The 19,891-nt window shown below is 40.4% G+C and overlaps 1 protein-coding gene across 1 annotated transcript in view; it reads right to left on the reverse strand.

The window, feature by feature from the left end:
* The window catches only part of LOC126292221 (acid phosphatase type 7), a 111,651-nt gene that overhangs the window by 53,939 nt on the left and 37,821 nt on the right, over positions 1 to 19,891 (reverse strand). The window contains exons 5-6 of the mRNA XM_049986088.1: positions 13,092 to 13,269; positions 4,918 to 5,060 (exon numbers count right to left, since the gene is read on the reverse strand). Coding sequence (XP_049842045.1) covers positions 4,918 to 5,060; positions 13,092 to 13,269 — 321 coding nt within the window. The remainder of the gene's footprint in view (positions 1 to 4,917; positions 5,061 to 13,091; positions 13,270 to 19,891) is intronic.

A 19,891-nucleotide genomic window follows, 5' to 3' on the forward strand; every position in this document is an offset into this window, starting at 1 on the left:
CGCTGGAGGCGGTGTGCAGCCTTGTCGGGAAGTGACGTTGATGGATGACACAAGGAAACAGGTGGCTTGTGATCCATAACAAGATGAAATTTGGATCCATAGAGAAAACCAAACTTATGTAGAGCGTAAATAATGGCCAAAGCTTCCTTTCCATTTTGAGAATACTTTCGTTGGGCATCCATGAGCGTTTTGGAGGCATAAACAATGGGTTGTTCAGAACCATCAGAAAAACAGTGCGCAAGGACTGCACCAACCCCTTATTGAGAGGTGTGCGTAGCAAGATGTTGGCCAGGTTGATAAGTAGCCAGGCACAGAGCCTGTTTCAGCACAGTCTTCAATTTCTGAAAAGCCGCATCACATGACGCGGACCAGTGAAAAGGCACGTTTTTATGCAACAGGCGATGCAACGGCTGAGCCACCGAAGCAGCAGACGGTAAAAACATGTGATAGTATGTTATTTTCCCAAAGAAGGCCTGCAGTTCCTTAACAGATGTAGGCTGAGGAAGGGCATCGATCGCAGTGACAGTTTGCTGAGGCGGATTAAAACCATCTCGAGAGTGTTGAAACCCCAAGTACGTGATAGATGCCTGAAAACATTTTGATTTCTGAAGATTACACTTAAGACTGGCAATCTGTAAGACATGAAAAAGTGTGCAGAGATTTTGAAGATGTTCATCAGTGGTGGAGCCAGTAACAACAATGTCATCCTGGTAATTTATACACCCAAGGACAGTGAGCAATAATTGTTCAAAGAATCACTGAAAGAGAGCAGGGGTGCTGGCAACCCTGAATGGCAATCGTTGGTATTGATAGAGGCCGAAAGGCGTGTTAAGGACCAGACACTGCCGGTAAGCAGCGTTGAGAGGAAGTTGATTATAAGCTTCTGACAGGTAAAGTTTAGAAAAATACTGGCCTCCAGCAAGTTTAGTGAACAATTCTTCAGGTCGAGGCATAGGGTGTCGATAAGGGATTGAGCATTTACAGCGAAATCGCCCCAGAGATAAATATCACCATTTGGCTTAGCAACGACGACGACAGGAGAGGCCCACTCACTGGAAGTGACAGGAAGCAAGACCCCTTAAGCAGTGAGACGATCCAGCTCCTGATCACGAAGGGCAACAGGAAACTTGGGTCGAGCAGAGGGTTTGAGGGTGATATGAGCTTCAAAGTTGTTTGCATGTCCTAACCCAGGAGAAAAAAGGGATGAAAATTTCGTTGACAAGGAATCCAATTGAGCATAAGGAATAGCATCAGAGATGATATTGACAGAGTCATCTATGGAGAACCCAAAAACGCGAAAGGCATCGAAACCAAAAAGATCCCCGTGTTACTATGGTCGACCACAAATATTGGAACAGGATTGGAAAACCCAACTGAAGATATGTCTGAGAACTGATGATAGTGGCAGCAGAACCAGTATCCGCCTGCATGCGACCATCTCGACCAAGTATTTGGACAGTGAGGAATAACTTCCCTAAAAGAGAAGAAGTGCAATTGACAGAGAACACAGAAGAAGAATCAGCGTCATGTGCATGAACATCATGTATGCGGTTGGATTTCCAAATGGATGACACATGACCTTTTTTTGCATTTGTGACACATGGCCCAACGTTGTGGACAATCTTCTCATGAATGTTTCGTAAAACAGTGCGGACATGAAGGAAGTTGCCGTGGGTTTTGCTGCAGTTTCTTAGAGGTTTGTTTATGGTTAGGCCAAGGCTGTGCTTGGGAGCGTACTGCGGCCACGTCGGCCGGCGGGGACATGCCACACGCTTCGTCAACATCGCACTGAGGTTGTATTTCCCCGACGTCACCCCATGCCTCTATTTGTGGTCCAGCGGCGCGAGAAATTTCAAAAGACTGAGCAATGGATAGGACTTCATCTAGAGTCGGATTTGCCAACTGAAGGGCACGTTGCCTAACTTCTTTGTCGGGCGCCGATCGGATAATAGCATCCCGTACCACGGAATCGGTGTAGGATTCTTTGTGAACTTCAGTAACAAATTGACACTTTCTACGGAAGCCGTGAAGTTCAGCAGCCCAAGCGCGATAGGATTGATTCGGTTGTTTTTGACAACGATAAAAGGCAACACGAGAGGCTACCACATGCGTTTGCTTTTGAAAATAGCCAGGCAGAAGTGAGCACATTTCAGCAAAGGACAACGACGCAGGATCTTTCAAAGGAGCCAATTGCGACAACAACCGATACATTTGAGGTGAAATCCATGGAAGGAACAGAGACTTACGTGTTTGTTCGTCCGTGACATGAAATGCCAAGAAGTGCTGTCAAAGACATTTTTCGTAATCAGACCAGTCTTCGGCCGTCTCGTCGTAAGGAGGGAGAGACAACGATGAGAAACGCACCGCATTTGCTTCTCACAAATGCGATTCGTGATTTCATTGGGGCATCAAATGCTGTTCTACGAGACCTTGCGATAGTTGCTCTAAAGTAGCCCTGGAAACATGTGGGTCAACGATGGAAAAGAAAAATCACTATCTCGTCACCAATTGTTATAACTTCACGTTGAACAAATATTTCAAGGAAGACGCAAGACATGAAAGTCACAGATCAAGTAAACAGAGTAAGACGTGTGTACACTTTAACAGTCAAATCATAACTGAGTCCGAGACTAGCGGCCGCTGGCTGGCTGGCTGGCTGGCTGGCTGGCTGGCTGGCCGGCCGTTTAGGTGGGGATGCTGCCGCATGGCTGGCAGACAGCGCCGCATGTAGAGGATGCGTGTAACTGCGCGGCGGCACTTTGAGAGATCGGCGAGTCACAACAGAGAAAAAGATAGAAATGCTTGGATTAAAAAGGAATGAAGACAAGGATGCAGCCTTTCTCACCTATTGATCAATCTGTACATTGAAGCAGCAGTGGCAGAAATGAAAGATAGGTTTAGGAATGTTATTAACATTCAGGATGAAAGGATATAACTGATGACATTTCTATCCTCAGTGGGAGCAAGAAAGGACATACTGTACAAAATGAACAGGTCACAGTGCACACAATATGGAATTTGAACGAACCGAAGAAAGACAAAAGTGTTGAGGAGTAGCAGAAATGAGATTAGTGATGAAATTTACATCAAAATTAGAGACCATGAAGCAGAAAAAACTGAAAGAATTGTTGCCATGAAGCAAAATAATTTATGACAGATGAAGCAAGGAGGACATAAAAAGCAGACTAGCATAGGCAAAGAGGGCATTCCCTTAAGTCTACTAGTATGGAGGACAGTGTTGTACAGAAGTGAATCATGGACTTTGTGGGAAGATAAGAAGAGAACTGAAGTGTTAGAGATGTGGTGCTACAGAAGCATCCTGAAAAGTAGGTGGGCTGATAGTGGAGGGGTCTCTGCAGTACTGGTGTGGACAGAAGTACATGGGAAACACTGTCAAGGAGGGGGCCACGACAAGTTTTAAGACATCAGGGAATCATTTCAGTGGTACTAGGGGGAACTGTAGAAGGTAAGAACTGTAATGAAAGACTAACATTGGAATGTATCCAACAAGTAACTGAGGGCTTTGTGTGCAAGTGCTACTCAGAGACATCAACTCAAGTTAGATGACATAACCAAAAAAGTAATAGCAGTAATAATAATAATAATAATAATAATAATAATAATAATAAAGCAATAAGTTTAAAAAGAAGGCATGAATGTAAAAACTGACGAAATAACACGTGAGTCGGCACTTCTGCTATTACATTTTACCTTTTCCTCATTCCAAATTTTAGATTTTCATTGCAACCTTATCAGTTTTCCATAGACAACTTTGGGTATCACTGGCTATGTAACCAAACTATATGGATTCTTTCAATATCTACTGGCTTGGCTCACTTCCACAAGCTTTCCTCGAATGGGAGATGCAAGGGCTGACAGTACTGTTAATTGTTAGACAGCTCTTTACTATTCACATTTTGATCCAGTTACTTAATTTTAGCTCACTGCACAGGCAAATACAAAAGAACAGTTTCCATACAATATCAGCTGTCTATAGAGGTACACGACTATTTGTAAGGATTTTCCATTTACTGGAAAAACTGGAGTTGCACAACTTGGCGTTGGGTTTCTTTTATGTACACAAAGGTTTAGGTGTCTAGCAGTCTCGCCTCAAATTACTTCAGACTCACAAAAGGTATTTGTAACCTCTTTTCATGTAAACAAACAATGGACATTGACGCATAAAACAACGACGAATGCATTTCTGTAACTTCATGTATTATCAAAAATGATTTTTTTTCCCCACTATAATATGCGATCTGTACAAGACAAATTCAATACTGTATCTCTCTTACAAACCCATGACAAATAATATGAAAATTTCGTTAAATGTCACAAATTTTGAATTGTTGAGACCAAACTGTATACAAATTTGGACTGCAAAGGTAAGCAATATTTTAACAACACTCTCAATGCAAGTCTGTGCAGCTGATACGAGTGATGCCTCATCATCATCAGGCTGAACGAGTTTCGGAGGTATAACATTCTTTTTACTGTAATAGATATTTAGACCTTTGTAGAATCTAACACTCAATCAAGACTCTTCATCAAAAAATCCCTAGCATTTACATGGCACAGAGGTTGTCATATTCAATTTAATTTTCTGTTCTACAAAAATATGACACAGAATCTTATCTCTTAGAGATTCACTATTCTCATGCAAAGAATGCTTCAATAACATTTAAAAAAAGAAAGTAAGAAATAAAGAAAAAATGAGTCGACGCCTAGATCTTAATGATCAATGAAGTTGCAAAAATATGCTTGTCTTCATATGAGAGAGCTGGTCACTGTTCACCTAAGTAGACAGAGATTACTCATATCTGAAGCAAGATTAAAGTTATCCGAGACAAAAAAAAAAAAAAAAAGATGCAAAATAACAGAAATGACAAGGCTGCCAGCTGAAGGAAGAAAGCTCACCATTTGACCACGGGAAGACCAATGCGTGTTAATGTTCCATAAAACGTGCAGTCATCAGTGTTGTTGTTGGAGCAGTACATGGGACGGTGGCCGTAGACAACTATCCACGGGCGCACAGCGCGATTCTCTGGACGATTAGCTTCCTAGAACCAAAGCCGTAACTCAATCAACAATGATAAAATAAAGTAAAATAAAAATAGTAAAAATTCACACTATTAGGAAAAACACCGCACAAGTGCAAGTAGGACTCACACTATGAGGAATCCGTACTGACGTAAGTATATAGACAGTTCATCTACAGGTTTTGATGTGCGAGTCTGAGAGTATCAAAGTATGTGACATCAATGGACGTACCTGTTGACTGCATAGACTTAGAAGTTTAAATGTTTTACACTGCCAAGGGACTGTAGATTTCGGAAATTTCAACTTGATGTCTCTGAGCATTCCTGAGAAAACGGAGACATAACAATAAAATTATCCTACAAGGGTCCTGTTTTTACCGACTGAGGTACAGAACCCTAAAAATGAAGTATACAGTGAACACACAAGACAAAAGGGACACAAATGAATTAAAAGAGGGAGAGTATTATTATTTAGCCATGGATGAATGGGTGCTACTACAGGTGTGAGCTTTTCAGTCTACATATTTGCTACCGTTTGCTAGTCATGTCAGTTGGTCCTATATTTTGTCCAGTCTCACGTTATAAGTTATGTAATTCCCTTCTTGCAGTTATTCAGTGTAACTGAATAAGCAATAGCTATTCTTCAAATCTACCAGGCTACAATTAGCTGTCATAAAGACAAACAGTATTAAAGCTGTATAGATATTAGTGTTAGTGGTGTCCGTAAGCAGCTGAAATTGCTAAAATTAAACAAGGCTGCATGTTACGATGGAATCTATGTCATATTCTGTACAGATTTTTTTTTTTTTTTTTTTAATTGAGTAAGCTCCAATTTTAAATACAAAACATGCTTTGCACTAAAAACTGTGTCAAGTGACTGGGAGAGAGCACAGGTCACATCTGTCTACAAGAGTGGTAGCAGAAGTGATCCACAAAACTACTGTTCAGTGCCATTGCCACCAATCTGTTGTAGAATTCCTGGAATGTACTTTGCCCTAAAGTGTGACAAGGTATCTCAAACAGAATGACAAAAACATCTGTCATATGAAACCCAACCCACATTTTACTCACAATATTCTGAAATCCATAAATCAAGGACATCGTGTGGATGCAGTATTGAACCCTGTGCGTGCTTTAATTAGTCAAATTTTGCTTCTGTAGTGTCCGTGGAAATGATATGTTTTAACTGATAGTTAGTGTCTAGCAACTCCGGTTTACTGACATTTCTGTGATGCTCTCCCATAAGTCAAACAAACATGTGACCATTGGTGCTGACCCTTGTAGCGGTTCACCTTCTTTGTTTCTTTGTTTGTTGCCCTCAGTGTCAATGTACTGAATTGCTGCAGTGGTTGAAAAATGGTGTTTGTAATTTGGACACTGACAACTGTGAATAATGCAGCCAACAGATGCACAGTTGCGATTCACAGTCTTTTACTTTCACTGTTCACAATCGCCCAATATTACACAGTTATATGGCCCATGCACTATTGATTAACCTTCAATAAGCCTCATTAATAGGTTTCAGGCAAACCTCCACATACTGCTACAATTGTTTACTGTTGAACATCTGTTGTTGTTGTTATTGTTGTTGTCTTCAGTCCTGAGACTGGTTTGATGCAGCTCTCCATGCTGCTCTATCCTATGCCAGCTTCTTGATCTCCCAGTATCTACTGCAACCTACATCCTTCTGAATCTGCTTAGTGTATTGATCTCTTTGTCTCCCTCTACGATTTTTACCCTCCACGCTGCCTTCCAATACTAAATTGGTGATCCCTTGATGCCTCAGAACATGTCCTACCAACCGATCCCTTCTTCTGGTCAAGTTGTGCCACAAACTTCTCTTCTCCCCAATCCTACCCAATACTTCCTCATCAGTTATGAGATCTACCCATCTAATCTTCAGCATTCATCTGAAGCACCACATTTCGAACGCTTCTATTCTCTTCTTGTCCAAACTATTTATCGTCCATGTTTCACTTCCATACATGGCTACAGTCCATACAAATACTTTCAGAAACGACTTCCTGACACTTAAATCTATACTCGATGTTAAAAGATCTCTCTTCTTCAGAAACGCTTTGCCAGTCTACATTTTATATCCTCTCTACTTTGACCATCATCAGTTATTTAGCTCCCCAAATAGCAAAACTCCTTTACTACTTTAAGTGTGTCATTTCCTAATCTAATTCCCTCAGCATCACCTGACTTAATTCGACTACATTCCATTATCCTCGTTTTGCTTTTGTTGATGTTCATCTTATATACTCCTCTCAAGACACTGTCCATTCCATTCAACTGCTCTTCCAAGTCCTTTTCTGTCTCTGACAGAATTACAATGTCATCGACGAACCTCAAAGTTTTTATTTCTTCTCCATGGATTTTAATACCTGCTCCGAATTCTTCGTTTGTTTCCTTTACTGTTTGCTCAATATACAGATTGAATAACATCGGGGAGAGGCTACAACCCTGTCCCATTCCCTTCCCAACTACTGCTTCCCTTTCATGCCCCTCGACTATTATAACTGCCATCTGGTTTCTGTATACATTGTAAATAGCCTTTCACACCCTGTATTTTACCCCTGCCACCTTCAGAATTTGAAAGAGATTATTCCAGTCAGCATTGTCAAAAGCTTTCTCTAAGTCTACAAATGCTAGAAACGTAGGTTTGCCCTTCCTTAATCTAGCTTCTAAGATAAGTCGTAAGGTCAGTATTGCCTCACGTGTTCCAGTATTTCTACGGAATCCAAACTGATCTTCCCCGAGGTCGGCTTCTACTAGTTTTTCCATTCGTCTGTAAAGAATTCGTGTTAGTATTTTGCAGCTATGGCTTATTAAACTGATTGTTCGGTAATTTTCACATCTGTCAAAACCTGCTTTCTTTGGGATTGGAATTATAATATTCGTTTTGAAGTCTGAGGGTATTTCGCCTGTTTCATACATCTTGCTCACCAGATGGTAGAGTTTTGTCAGGTCTGGCTCTCCCAAGGCCGTAAGTAGTTCTAATGGAATGTTATCTACTCCGGGGGCCTTGTTTCGACTCAGGTTTTTCAGTGCTCCGTCAAACTCTTCACGCAGTATCGTATCTCCCATTTCATCTTCATCTACATCCTCTTCCATTTCCATAACATTGTCCTCAAGTCCATCGCCTTTGTATAGTCCCTCTATATACTCCTTCCACCTTTCCGCTTTCCCTTCTTTGCTTAGAACTGGGTTTCCATCTGAGCTCTTGATGTTCATACAAGTGGTTCTCTTATCTCCAAAGGCGTCTTTAATTTTCCTGTAGGCAGTATCTATCTTACCCCTAGTGCGATAAGCCTCTACATCCTTACATTTGTCCTCTAGCCATCCCTGCTTAGCCATTTTGCACTTCCTGTCGATCTCATTTTTGAGACATTTGTATTCCTTTTTACCTGCTTCATTTATTGCATTTTTATATTTTCTCCTTACCCAAGGATTTCTACTATCCCTTGTCTTTTTACCTACTTGATCCTCTGCTGCCTTCACTACTTCATCCCTCAAAGCTACCCATTCTTCTTCTACTGTATTTCTTTCCCCTATTCCTGTCAATTGTTCTCTTATGCTCTCCCTGAAACTCTGTACAACCTCTGGTTCTTTCAGTTTATCCAGGTCCCATCTCCTTAAATTCCCACCTTTTTGCAGTTTCTTCAGTTTTAATCTATAGGTCATCACCAATAGATTGTGGTCAGAGTCCACATCTGCCCCTGGAAATGTCTTACAATGTAAAACCAGTTCCTAAATCTCTGTCTTACCATTATGTAATCTGATACCTTTTAGTATCTCCAGGGTTCTTCTATGTATACAACCTTCTTTCATGATTCTTAAACCAAGTGTTAGCTGTGATTAAGTTGTGCTCTGTACAAAATTCTACCAGGTGGCTTCCTCTTTTATTTCTTATCCCCAATCCATATCCACCTACATTTCCTTCTCTCCCTTTTCCTACACTCGAATTCCAGTCACCCATTACTATTAAATTTTCATCTCCCTTCACTATCTGAATAATTTCTTTTATTTAATTATACATTTCTTCAATTTCTTAGTCATCTGCAGAGCTAGTTGGCATATAAACTTGTACTACTGTAGTAGGTGTGGGCTTCGTATCTATCTTGGCCACAATAATGCGTTCACTATGCTGTTTGTAGTAGCTTACCCGCATTCCTATTTTCCTATTCCTTATTAAACCTACTCCTGCATTACCCCTATTTGATTTTGTGTTTATAACCCTGTAGTCAACTGACCAGAAGTCTTGTTCCTCCTGCCACCGAACTTCACTAATTCCCACTATGTCTAACTTTAACCTATCCATTTCCCTTTTTAAATTTTCTAACCTACCTGCCCGATTAAGGAATCTGACATTCCATGCTGCGATCCGTAGAATGCCAGTTTTCTTTCTCCTGATAACGACATCCTCTTGAGTAGTCCCCGCCCGGAGATCCGAATGGGGGACTATTTTACCTCCGGAAGATTTTACCCAAGAGGACGCCTTCATCATTTAATCATACAGTAAAGCTGCATGCCCTCGGGAAAAATTATGGCCGTAGTTTCCCCTTGCTTTCAGCCGTTCGCAGAACCAGCACAGCAAGGCCGTTTTGGTTATTGTTACAAGGCCAGATAAGTCAATCACCCAGACTGCTGCCCTTGCAACTACTGAAAAAGCTGCTGCCTCCCTTCAGGAACCACACGTTTGTCTGGCCTCTCAACAGATACCCCTACATTGTGGTTGAACCTATGGTACGGCTATCTGTATCGCTGAGGCACACAAGCCTCCCCAACAACGGCAAGGTCCATGGTTCATGGCGCTGACAAATGACAGCTCCCCTGACAATATGCCTTGTGTTGCAGCCTTTGTGATTGATGCAGCATACTGTAAGCTGGAGAATCGTTCGTATTCCGTCAGGAACACGCGGAGATGGTGTTTGTGGATGACTGAGCACAAGGAAACGGTCAAGAGGCAGCACGGCCATACCAACACATTACATAACACTTCAACCCTTTTTTGAATGTTTGTGTCATCACGGGTCCTTTCAGACAGACAAATGAGCACTGACGCAGCAGACAGTGCACAAATCAAATTTGGAGAACCGGGTTCTACAGAATATTGAGACGAACTCTAGTACAAGCTCCAGGCAAGTTGGCCACCAACATCATGCGAGCTGAAATACGATTATTTGTATTCCTGCACGAAAACTGCTACATGGAGGCCACTCTGAACGTCTGGTGTGATGTGGATTTACTGCAGCTCTGTAATGTGTTCCTGAACGATTTTTTGTTGTTATAGGCGCACCTTCTGTTTTCGGATAGGTGTTCATAGGACCTTTTTTCCTCCATATCAGGTTAGGAATCTGTCCCTGCAGCATGTCAGTTTTATTGATGATCATCATGTAAACTCCACAAGGAACTGCACATTTCGTGGAGGAGGGTACTGTACCATTACTAGTAATTTGCTTCCCTGTTCCACTCGCAAATAGAGAGGGGGAAAAACAACTGTCTATATGTCTCCATACAAACCCTACTATCTGGTTTCGGTGTCCCTTACACAAAATGTATGTGGCCACCACTAGACCTGTACTGCAGTTCACCTCAAATGGTGGTTCCCCAAATTTTATCTGTGTTCCGTAAAAAGAATGTTTTATTCCTCCATTGATTCCCACGTGAGTTGCCAAAACATCTTCCTAACACCGACTTGTTGATCAACCCTATCATTAACAAATCTAGCAGCCCACTTCTGAATTTCTATGGTGGCTTCTTTAATTCGACCTGGTGAGGATCCCTAACACTTGAGCTATACTCAAGAATAGGTGAGTCTACTTTACAGATGAACCACACTTTTCTACAATTCTCCCAATAAACCGAAGTCAATCCTTGGTCTATCCTACTACAGTCCTTACATGCTTGTTCCATTTCATATCACTTTGGAATGTCATGCCCAGATATTTAAATGATATGACTGTGACAAGTAACACACTACTATGAGTAATGCTGTATTCAAAAGTTATGGATTTGTTTTTCCTACTCATCTCCATTAACTAACATTTTTCTACATTTAAAACAAGCTACCATTCACCACACCAACTAGAAATTTTGTTTAAGTCAGCCTGTATCACCCTACTATAGTCACTAAGCTTTGCCACCTTCCCGTACACCACAGTATCATCGGCAAATAGCAGCAGACCGTTGCCGACCCTGTTCGCCAGATCACTTACTTTCTATATACATAATAGTGGTCCTATCACACTTCCTTGAAGCACTCGTCACAATATCCTTGCCTCTGATGAACACTCACCATCAAGGACAACACAGGGTTCTATTATTCAAGAAGTCTTCAAGCCATTCTCATAACTGGGAACCTACTCCATATGTCATACTTTCACTGATACTTTTCAATGGGGCACACTTTCTGGAAATCTAGACATATGGAATGTCCCTTTTTTCCTTTGTCCAAGATTTAAAGGACGTCATGCAAGGGAAAGCCGAGTTCTGCACAAATGACACTGGAAAACTGTGCTGATGTTTGAATAGAATCTTTCTGATCTCAAGGGAATTTATTATATTCATTCTAAGAATATGTTCCAGAACTCTGCAGCAAACTGATGTTAAAGATATTGGTCTATAAGTTTGTGGGTACATTCTTTCACCTTTCTTGTATGTAAGAGTCCACCTGCACTTTTTTCCAATCACTAGGAACTTTGCACTGGGCGAGAGATTCGTGACAAATGCAAGCTATGTAAGGATCCAGTTCCCTAGAGTACTCTTTGTAAAACTGAATTAGGATTCCATCTGGACATGGCGGCTTACATGTTTTCAACTCTCTCAGTTGTTTGTTTATGCCAGGGATGCCTATGTTGTCCATACGGGAGTCTGTTTATACGATTCTCCAACATGAACCATTTCTTACGAGCAAAATTTAAAACTTCGGCTTTCCTTTTGCTATCTTTTACTGCCACATCAGACTGGTCGGGTGACTGGATAGAAGACTTAGACCACTTTAGCGATTTTATAGGGAACCAGAATATTCTCGGGTTCTCGGCCACATATTTTGCTAAGGTATGAGGGTGGTAGTAGTTGTATGCTTCATGTATAGATCTTTTTACAGACACAAGAACTTCTACTGACCTTTGTCATCATTTGTGCATCCTCTTTTGAACCGAGAGTGCAACAGCCTTTGCTTCCTCAGCATTTTCTGAATCACAGTGTTAAACAACAGGGGGTCTTTTCATTCCTTAATCCACATGCTTCTCTGCATCACAATTTACCATTCATTTAAACTTTGCTCAAAATTTCTCTATGTCCATCAAACTCGAATTGAATGATTTCAGTTCAATGTCTAAAGCACAATGCTAACAACTGCTCATTTGCTCTTTCTAGTAAAAATAATCTTCTAGCCTCCTTCACTGATGTTAACGTCACCAACCATTATCGCTATGATCATATTACTAACTCCTGGCTCTACACTGAGACCGTAGACCACATGAAGCCCGTTTGTAGCTACAAGATCTAAAATGTTTCCAATGTGTCTGGGGTGCAAACTAGCTGCTCAAGACAGTTTTCCGAAAACTGCTAGACTGTCTGTCTGTCTGTCTGTCTGTCAATCCCTCCTGTACCCATCTGATGTAAAGCATTCTTCTGTACTACCACAGTTCAAAAGCTGCCACTGTCTTTTTACCTGTATTGTTTACTGTCAATGTTTAACTTTCATACAAGGCTATACACTAGACAAGAGCCTTTAGAAAGACTTCAGAACACTTAAATTTACAATAGATGTTAACAAATTCTTTTATACCAGGAAAAGTTTTCCTGGTATCTCCCCAAAATACAAAGCTTGTCTGTTACATTTAGTACTTCATTTTCTAATTAATTCCCTCACCGTCTCCTGACTTAATGAGACATCACTCCAGTACCCTCACTCTACTTCTGTTGATGTTAATCTTATAATCTCTTCTGAAGACATTGCACACAGTGTCCAGTTGCTTTCCCAAGTACTTTACTGCCTCTGACAAAATTACAATGTCACAGGTAAAACTTTAAAAATCTTACCTTCAAATCATTCAGCAGCCATTCAAACTGATTTGCCAGAACTTTCAAGCCATACTCCAGGAAATAGTAAACTTCTGTTGATATCGAGACAAAGTGGACAGGCCCCATGTTGAAACTGTAGAAAAGTCCCTCCGTGTCTCCCGGCATCGAGAAGCGTGCACGGTATTCACTGAAGTTGCTGCAACATTAAAGACTAAAGTCAATGGCTGCCAGTCTGCATATGACCGTGGAGTGAATAGCAGTGCTTTACTTATAGAAATAGATGACATCTGACAGTCTAACTTTACCTGTTGGAGGGAAAAGAAAATTTATTGCAAATGGACATATCATACAAGAACACTCTATTTTATAAAGCATTAAGTGTCATTTATGAGAGACGTAAAAAATGTATGTGTTCATAAAAGCTTTTATTGACTTTTTTGTTTCCCATAAACTTAATACTTTTTGTATTGTTGCACTAACTTGTTCAATCACTCTGCATTAGAAGTTCTCACTCTAACAAGTGAACCAGCAGACAATGGCAGCCTTTTGGGTCGACCATTGCCTTAAAACTATTGCCTACAGTGCCACTGCTTCACAAGCAGAGAGAGATAGCAGTCGCTGGTTGTTAGGTCGGGCCTGTAGGGTGTGCGGTCAGAAGCTTCCAAATGGTAAATGCCAACCCTAACTCCTAGTGCGGGCAACGGTGCTTTGACACATTTTGTTGTGCTGGATGAGGACTATCCCAAATTGTGCATCTCAGTCAACATTTTGCAGTATACTTCAGCTGTAATGGTTGATTCACGTTTCCTGAAAGTAACCATAAGAATACCACTTTCATCTCAGAAAACAGTAGCCATCATTTGCCAACTTAAGTAAGGATTTGGTGAAGTTGATTGGTACAACTGCAATGACTGTTGCTTTGATTCTGCGCTGGTGGAGAATATCCACAGCTACACACCTGTAACAATGTGGGAAAAGAAATTAGCTCCATCTTGTCGATAGTGGTCCAAAAACACTTTTCTGCTTGAATGTTTGGCTCTTTGTAATGATTGGTAAGCATTTTCAGTACCCACCTAGCACACAACTTTGAATATGCCTTAACTGGACGAAGTACTGTTCATGCTGCTGTCATGGCAAAGCTTGGATATCAATCAGCCAGAGCATCAATGGTCTACTGTTCAGAGCTGTTCAGAGAGCAGTTTTCAGTCCATTCATTACAGGATTCCATCAGTCTCGCAACAGCAACAGTGAAATATAAAATTTCTCTGCCATGTCATCACCTTCAGCATTCCACTATGGCCTTGCAGCTGTATATTAGAATGGCCTTGCACATTCTGCCACCAACATATTAATGTCTGCCACCCACACTGCGATTCCTGTAAGCTGCCAATAACCTTCAACATATTGATAAGTGTATTTTTCCAACGGATTCGATGTAAAGAACATTTCTTAACAGTATACACTAATCAACTTTTGCATTACAGGTTATAGCAGCCTTTGTAGATAAAAATGTCCGAAAGTTGACTCACTTCTCCTGTTTTCATTCACTAATGTTTCTTATCCTGAGTAAACTCTTAACTAAGGAAAAAAAAATTTTCATTGCACAGAGTCATATAATAAGGATAATGTGTTGCAAACACATCTCAATCTCTTGTATACAGCTTGTGAAACAGTTAGGCATACAGCTAACAGTCTTATTACATTTACTCCATTGGGAAGTTTATTGTCAACAATCTATATATATATATATATATATATATTATATATATAATACTAGAAAGAGAAATGAATCACATTATCTATCACTCAGTCTTAGTATAGCTCAGAAAGGAATGAGGTATTCATACAAAAAAATCTTGTGACCATTTATACCGTGATTTCCGGCATTTTTTCTCTGTGAATGTATATTAGATTTGTAACAAATCCGACACATACAATGTCACAGTGAGAGATTAAAATAATTATCACAACCCACAGAGAACAGCCAACTAGCTAAACCAATAGTCTTTTGTATATAGGGGTCCACGACGACTGCATATTTCTTGAGGGGAGTCATTTTTCTGTGTAGGCGGTTTTATTTAGAAATAAATACTTTAGTGTTATAATACAATAATTTGTATTGTAATTTATCTGGTTATTTGTTCTTTTTTGAAAAGAAGAATGTCAAAATCAGCTTTCCCACCAAAAATAAACTTCGACAAAGATTAGCACACATACTCCCACAAAATTAATACCCCCCCTCCAAAAAAGAAGAGGAATTAACAGGAATTTATAAACTGAACAGTAATAACCGTCCCTAACTTTACAGTGACCAAACAGGTACAACTTTTGAAACAATGTTTAAGGAACTCCCAGATGCCGTTTGATTTCATAACTTAAGCAAATCAGCCTTTGGCATCCATCTTGCAGAAAATAATCATACAGTCAATAATTGATAGGAAACAACCTGCAGTTTGCAGACATGTCATATTGGATGAACGGGTATGAATGCCAGAATAATCTCAAAGTTTATCTGGAACAGCAGACAAACTGATAATTGGAAATATATACAAAAGTGCTTACAGATATGGGTGGCACAAAGACTCTTCAAGACGTAAGAATACCTTCCCTGATCTAGTACTGAGTGAGTAAACAGCCAGCTACTTGCCTAAATAACTTCCGAGAGGTCTTTTTACCTTTTAAACCAGCATAATACTGCCACAGAGCAATATAGCCATATTACACCTTCAATGGTGTTTCATTTCAAAAGAAAAAATATTTTGCCAATATAAACTACCTATATCTTCAATGTAAAAAAATCACATTTACATGGTATTCATAGTCTGATACATAAAAATGGTACAGCTTATTTCTTCCTTTTTAACTGCCCAATCAGTAAAATATATCAGATCACTGTTTAATGTAGAATGGAACTGTAGATTGGGTGTTCAAATTTCGTTTTATCACTACAACAAGAAAACATATCTTACTGTGCTTTTCTCCTGTGCACGTTGTCGGTCTTGTAATGTCCAAGTTCAACGTCGATTCTCTTCACTCTAGTAACATTACAGTATATCTTAAATTATAATCGCCCAATCAATATAAAAAGATGTTATAATACTGTTTGTCTTACAGAAGGAACTTCAGAGTCAATATTCATACCCAGTTTCATCAATGTAGCAAAAAAGAAACAGAAAACGTACCATGTTCTATTGTGCTCTTTAGTTTACACAGCGTTCATCATATAATGCCCATATTCAATGCACAAATGTCTTATCTGTGCACAACGCAACAAACATTCGATCTGGTAACATAGCTCACAACTATACACCTTTCGTTGTTTGTATACAATATCTGTGAAATTCTATTGAATGCCATATTATAATTTACTGTACACCATTTTGTGTCTTTTCCTGACTATTTAATTTCATTGTTCTAGCAGAGGCATATTTTACACTGCCCATGCATATTTGTAACCTAACATTCTTACTACTGTAACAACTATGAAACTATTGTTTTTGTTACTCATGTGAAGCTGGGCCACATTTAGTAAATGATGAGTGTGTGTGCTGCCATAAAACATAGAGAGGTAGTTTGTTAAAGCAGTTTCCTGGTAAATAAATAACACCCACATAGCACATCTGCAAAAATGTGTTTACTTTAAAATGCATAACAGAAATACAGGATTAATTTGTTGTGCTGAAATACCTATCACGTAAAGTGTTCATAACATTTCATGTTTTATTAATTTCAATATCATTTCACAAATGTTTCCATGAAGATCAAATAAAAAATCTCTCACAAGTACATTGTATTATGCTCAAAAAAACTTTTTGTTGATCTTAGTGTACAAAACCAGTAACACATACAAAAAAGGACCCAGCAAGACATAAGGAAATCTGTAAGGGCTATCCCAAAATGGATTTGTAATAAATCTGAAACTGGTAATGGTTTGAGTCAAACTTTTTAAAACTGTACTTGTGACTAGCTGCTGCTACTTTATACCTGTACTACAGGCAAGGTCCTCATTATTCAACTGTGCCATTCATTATTCCAGATAGAAATTATGTGTTTACTTATGGTAGTGAAACAGAAATCCTTTCCTATACACATTACAATCACCAGTCAACAACTTGAAATGTTACTGATCCTATCTGATAAACTGCTTATGAATGTTGAGACAATTCTAGTGTATATCGTTGAGACAATTCTAGTGTATATCAGTGGGGGAGGAGGGGGGTGGCGGTGGGGGTGGGGACGACGACGACCATGTCTGCAACTGTAAACCAGGCACATGTACATTCTTCAGTTTGTCAACAGCAACAATCTCACCATGTCGGTAACACAAGTTCCTGCCCAAACACTGAAGTTAAACATTTTGGATGGACCCAATTAGTACTTGGACGCGTGAACATCCAGGGAAAACAGAGAGCTGTGAAAAAAACCGGGTGTTATCGGTTTTAAGAACACACGAGTCGCCAAAGTGGCTCGCACTATGCTGAGGTACCATATGAACTACTTTGAACTCTGTCAGCATTTCTTGAAGGGTCAATTCAAGCTCTGACCTCTCACCCACCCACTCATATGCACTGTCACTTTACACCAAACAGAGCTTTCAATACATGAAGTCATTAACAGAATTGCTGTACACAAGAGTGACACGATTTAAATGTTAAGTCTTCTGTGAGACAAAACACTGAAGATCCGCCTCACAGTAGTCAACTTCGATTGACACACCAGGTGATGGACACTACCTACAAATAGCGATACTGTGACAAACTGCAAGCTGCCTTCTTAGAGGCAACGAGGATGGGTGTGCCAACCCAGACAGTAAGAAACTGTCTCTACACTATCAGTTTGGTCCCTACGCATCCATTAGGAATAATGGTATGTATTTCCCAATACCGTGGCACACAAATACGGTATGAAATGAAATGTCATGTGGCTAGGGCCTCCCATCAGGTAGACCGTTCACCTGGTGGAGGTCTTTCGATTTGACGCCACTTCGGCGACTTGCGCGTCGATGGGGATGAAATGATGATGATGATTAGGACAACACAACACCCAGTCCCTTATCGGAGAAAATTTCCAACCCAGCCAGGAATCGAATCCGGGCCCTTAGGATTGACAGTCTGTCACGCTGACCACTCAGCTGCAGGTGGCAGACACACAAATACAGTGAGTGAGGGAATAACCTGGATCACTGGTGTTGGTAGCGTGAAGTGTTATGTCCCTTGATCAATTAGATAGGTTAGACAATTTAAAAAGGGGAATGGACAGTGTAAGGTTCCATGCACTGAAGTACGGAGGCAGGAGTAAGAGTTCTTGTGGTCAGGTGAGAACAGGGTTATCAAGGCAAAATCAATAAGGTTTAATAGAGGAATAGGTCTAACAATGGATAAGAAAACAGGAACATGGGTAAGATACTATGAACAACAAAGAGAAGATGGTTAAGGGAGGTGAAAATTTAGGCATTTTGCAGAGCACATGTAGATTCTGTCCATAATTTACTAGAAAAGAACCGTAGATTAAAAATGAAGAAATTGCAGTACAGTAGGGAATTTTGAGACAGGACCTGGACAAATCGAAAGAGGTGAGATGTAGATGATGAGCAGAATGCAAGTTTTTGAAATGTCGGGCAACAGAAGAATGATGAAGACTACAAGGGTAGACAAGGTCACTGATGAAGGGATACTGATTTGAACAGGGGAGAAAAGAAATTTATGGCACAACTTGACTGAATGAAGGTATGGTTGATCAGGAAGAAAAGTGGGTTTTTCCAATGTAGCTGATTAACTTCTCATGGTCGGGTTTCATAGTCATGTAAGGTTTTTTAAAGAACCTCACACAGTCAACGGAGATGATGATGTCTTTCAAAAATTAAACAAAGTAATCCACACGAAATTACAATAACTTATAGTGTGAGTTCAATCAGCACTGGTCATAGTTTGTTGTCAGTATACTTTCACAGAAGTAGTCAGCATTAACTGCTTTTGCCTGTTAATGTATTAAGTTGACTCATTTGCTTCTCAGAAAACTCCCCTTCACAGTTGTGTTGTGGAATGGCCAAAGTAATGTAAGACTGAGGAAATTCAGGATATGGTGTTCCAATTATGATCCTGAAGGTCTCAGATGATGACACACCTAACCTGGAGAATATGCATCTTGTAGCAAGACATGGCAAGACTCTCCAAATAACCCACACTGTGCCAATCAGTAGTGCATTCCTCCGCTGTCAGTAAACCAAATGCTGACCCAGTCATACTTACAAACACTGGTCAGAGGTTACAGATGGCAACTGTAACTGGAAGCCACTTTACTGACTGACTGCTGAGATCTAGAGTTCAGGTCGCCCCATATCTACGATACTGCACTACAGGCTTTGGCAGCCAGCTCCGGATGACCACGGAGACCTCCATCGGGAGCTGCTGTCTCGGTACCCGGCCCATCAGTTCTGTCCAACAACCACCCTGCCGCCTACTCCACACATCACACACCACAGTACAATGTCACTTCGTGCAAGGCACAGATCGATGTCTGACCACACCACGCAGCACAGACACTTCAGATCAATGCTACGTTGCGCCACTTGACGAGGGCACACACCTGTAACTGCTTTAGCCATTTGGAACAATAAAGAGTTTTCAAGAGTGACATCAGTCTTGCTGCAGCCACCTTAATCCTCCAACGGACTCCTGCAGTCTTCACTGACCCGTCAAACCCACCACACTCAGGTAGCAGACTCAAATGCCATCCTGACAACTAGGAGAATTGCTCTTCTGCCTCCATATGCTGGATTTTGCACTTTGCTCTGCTATAATGGGATTTATGGAGCACAG

This window comes from Schistocerca gregaria, chromosome 9 (assembly GCF_023897955.1).
Source record: "Schistocerca gregaria isolate iqSchGreg1 chromosome 9, iqSchGreg1.2, whole genome shotgun sequence".
Classification (NCBI taxonomy): domain Eukaryota; kingdom Metazoa; phylum Arthropoda; class Insecta; order Orthoptera; family Acrididae; genus Schistocerca; species Schistocerca gregaria.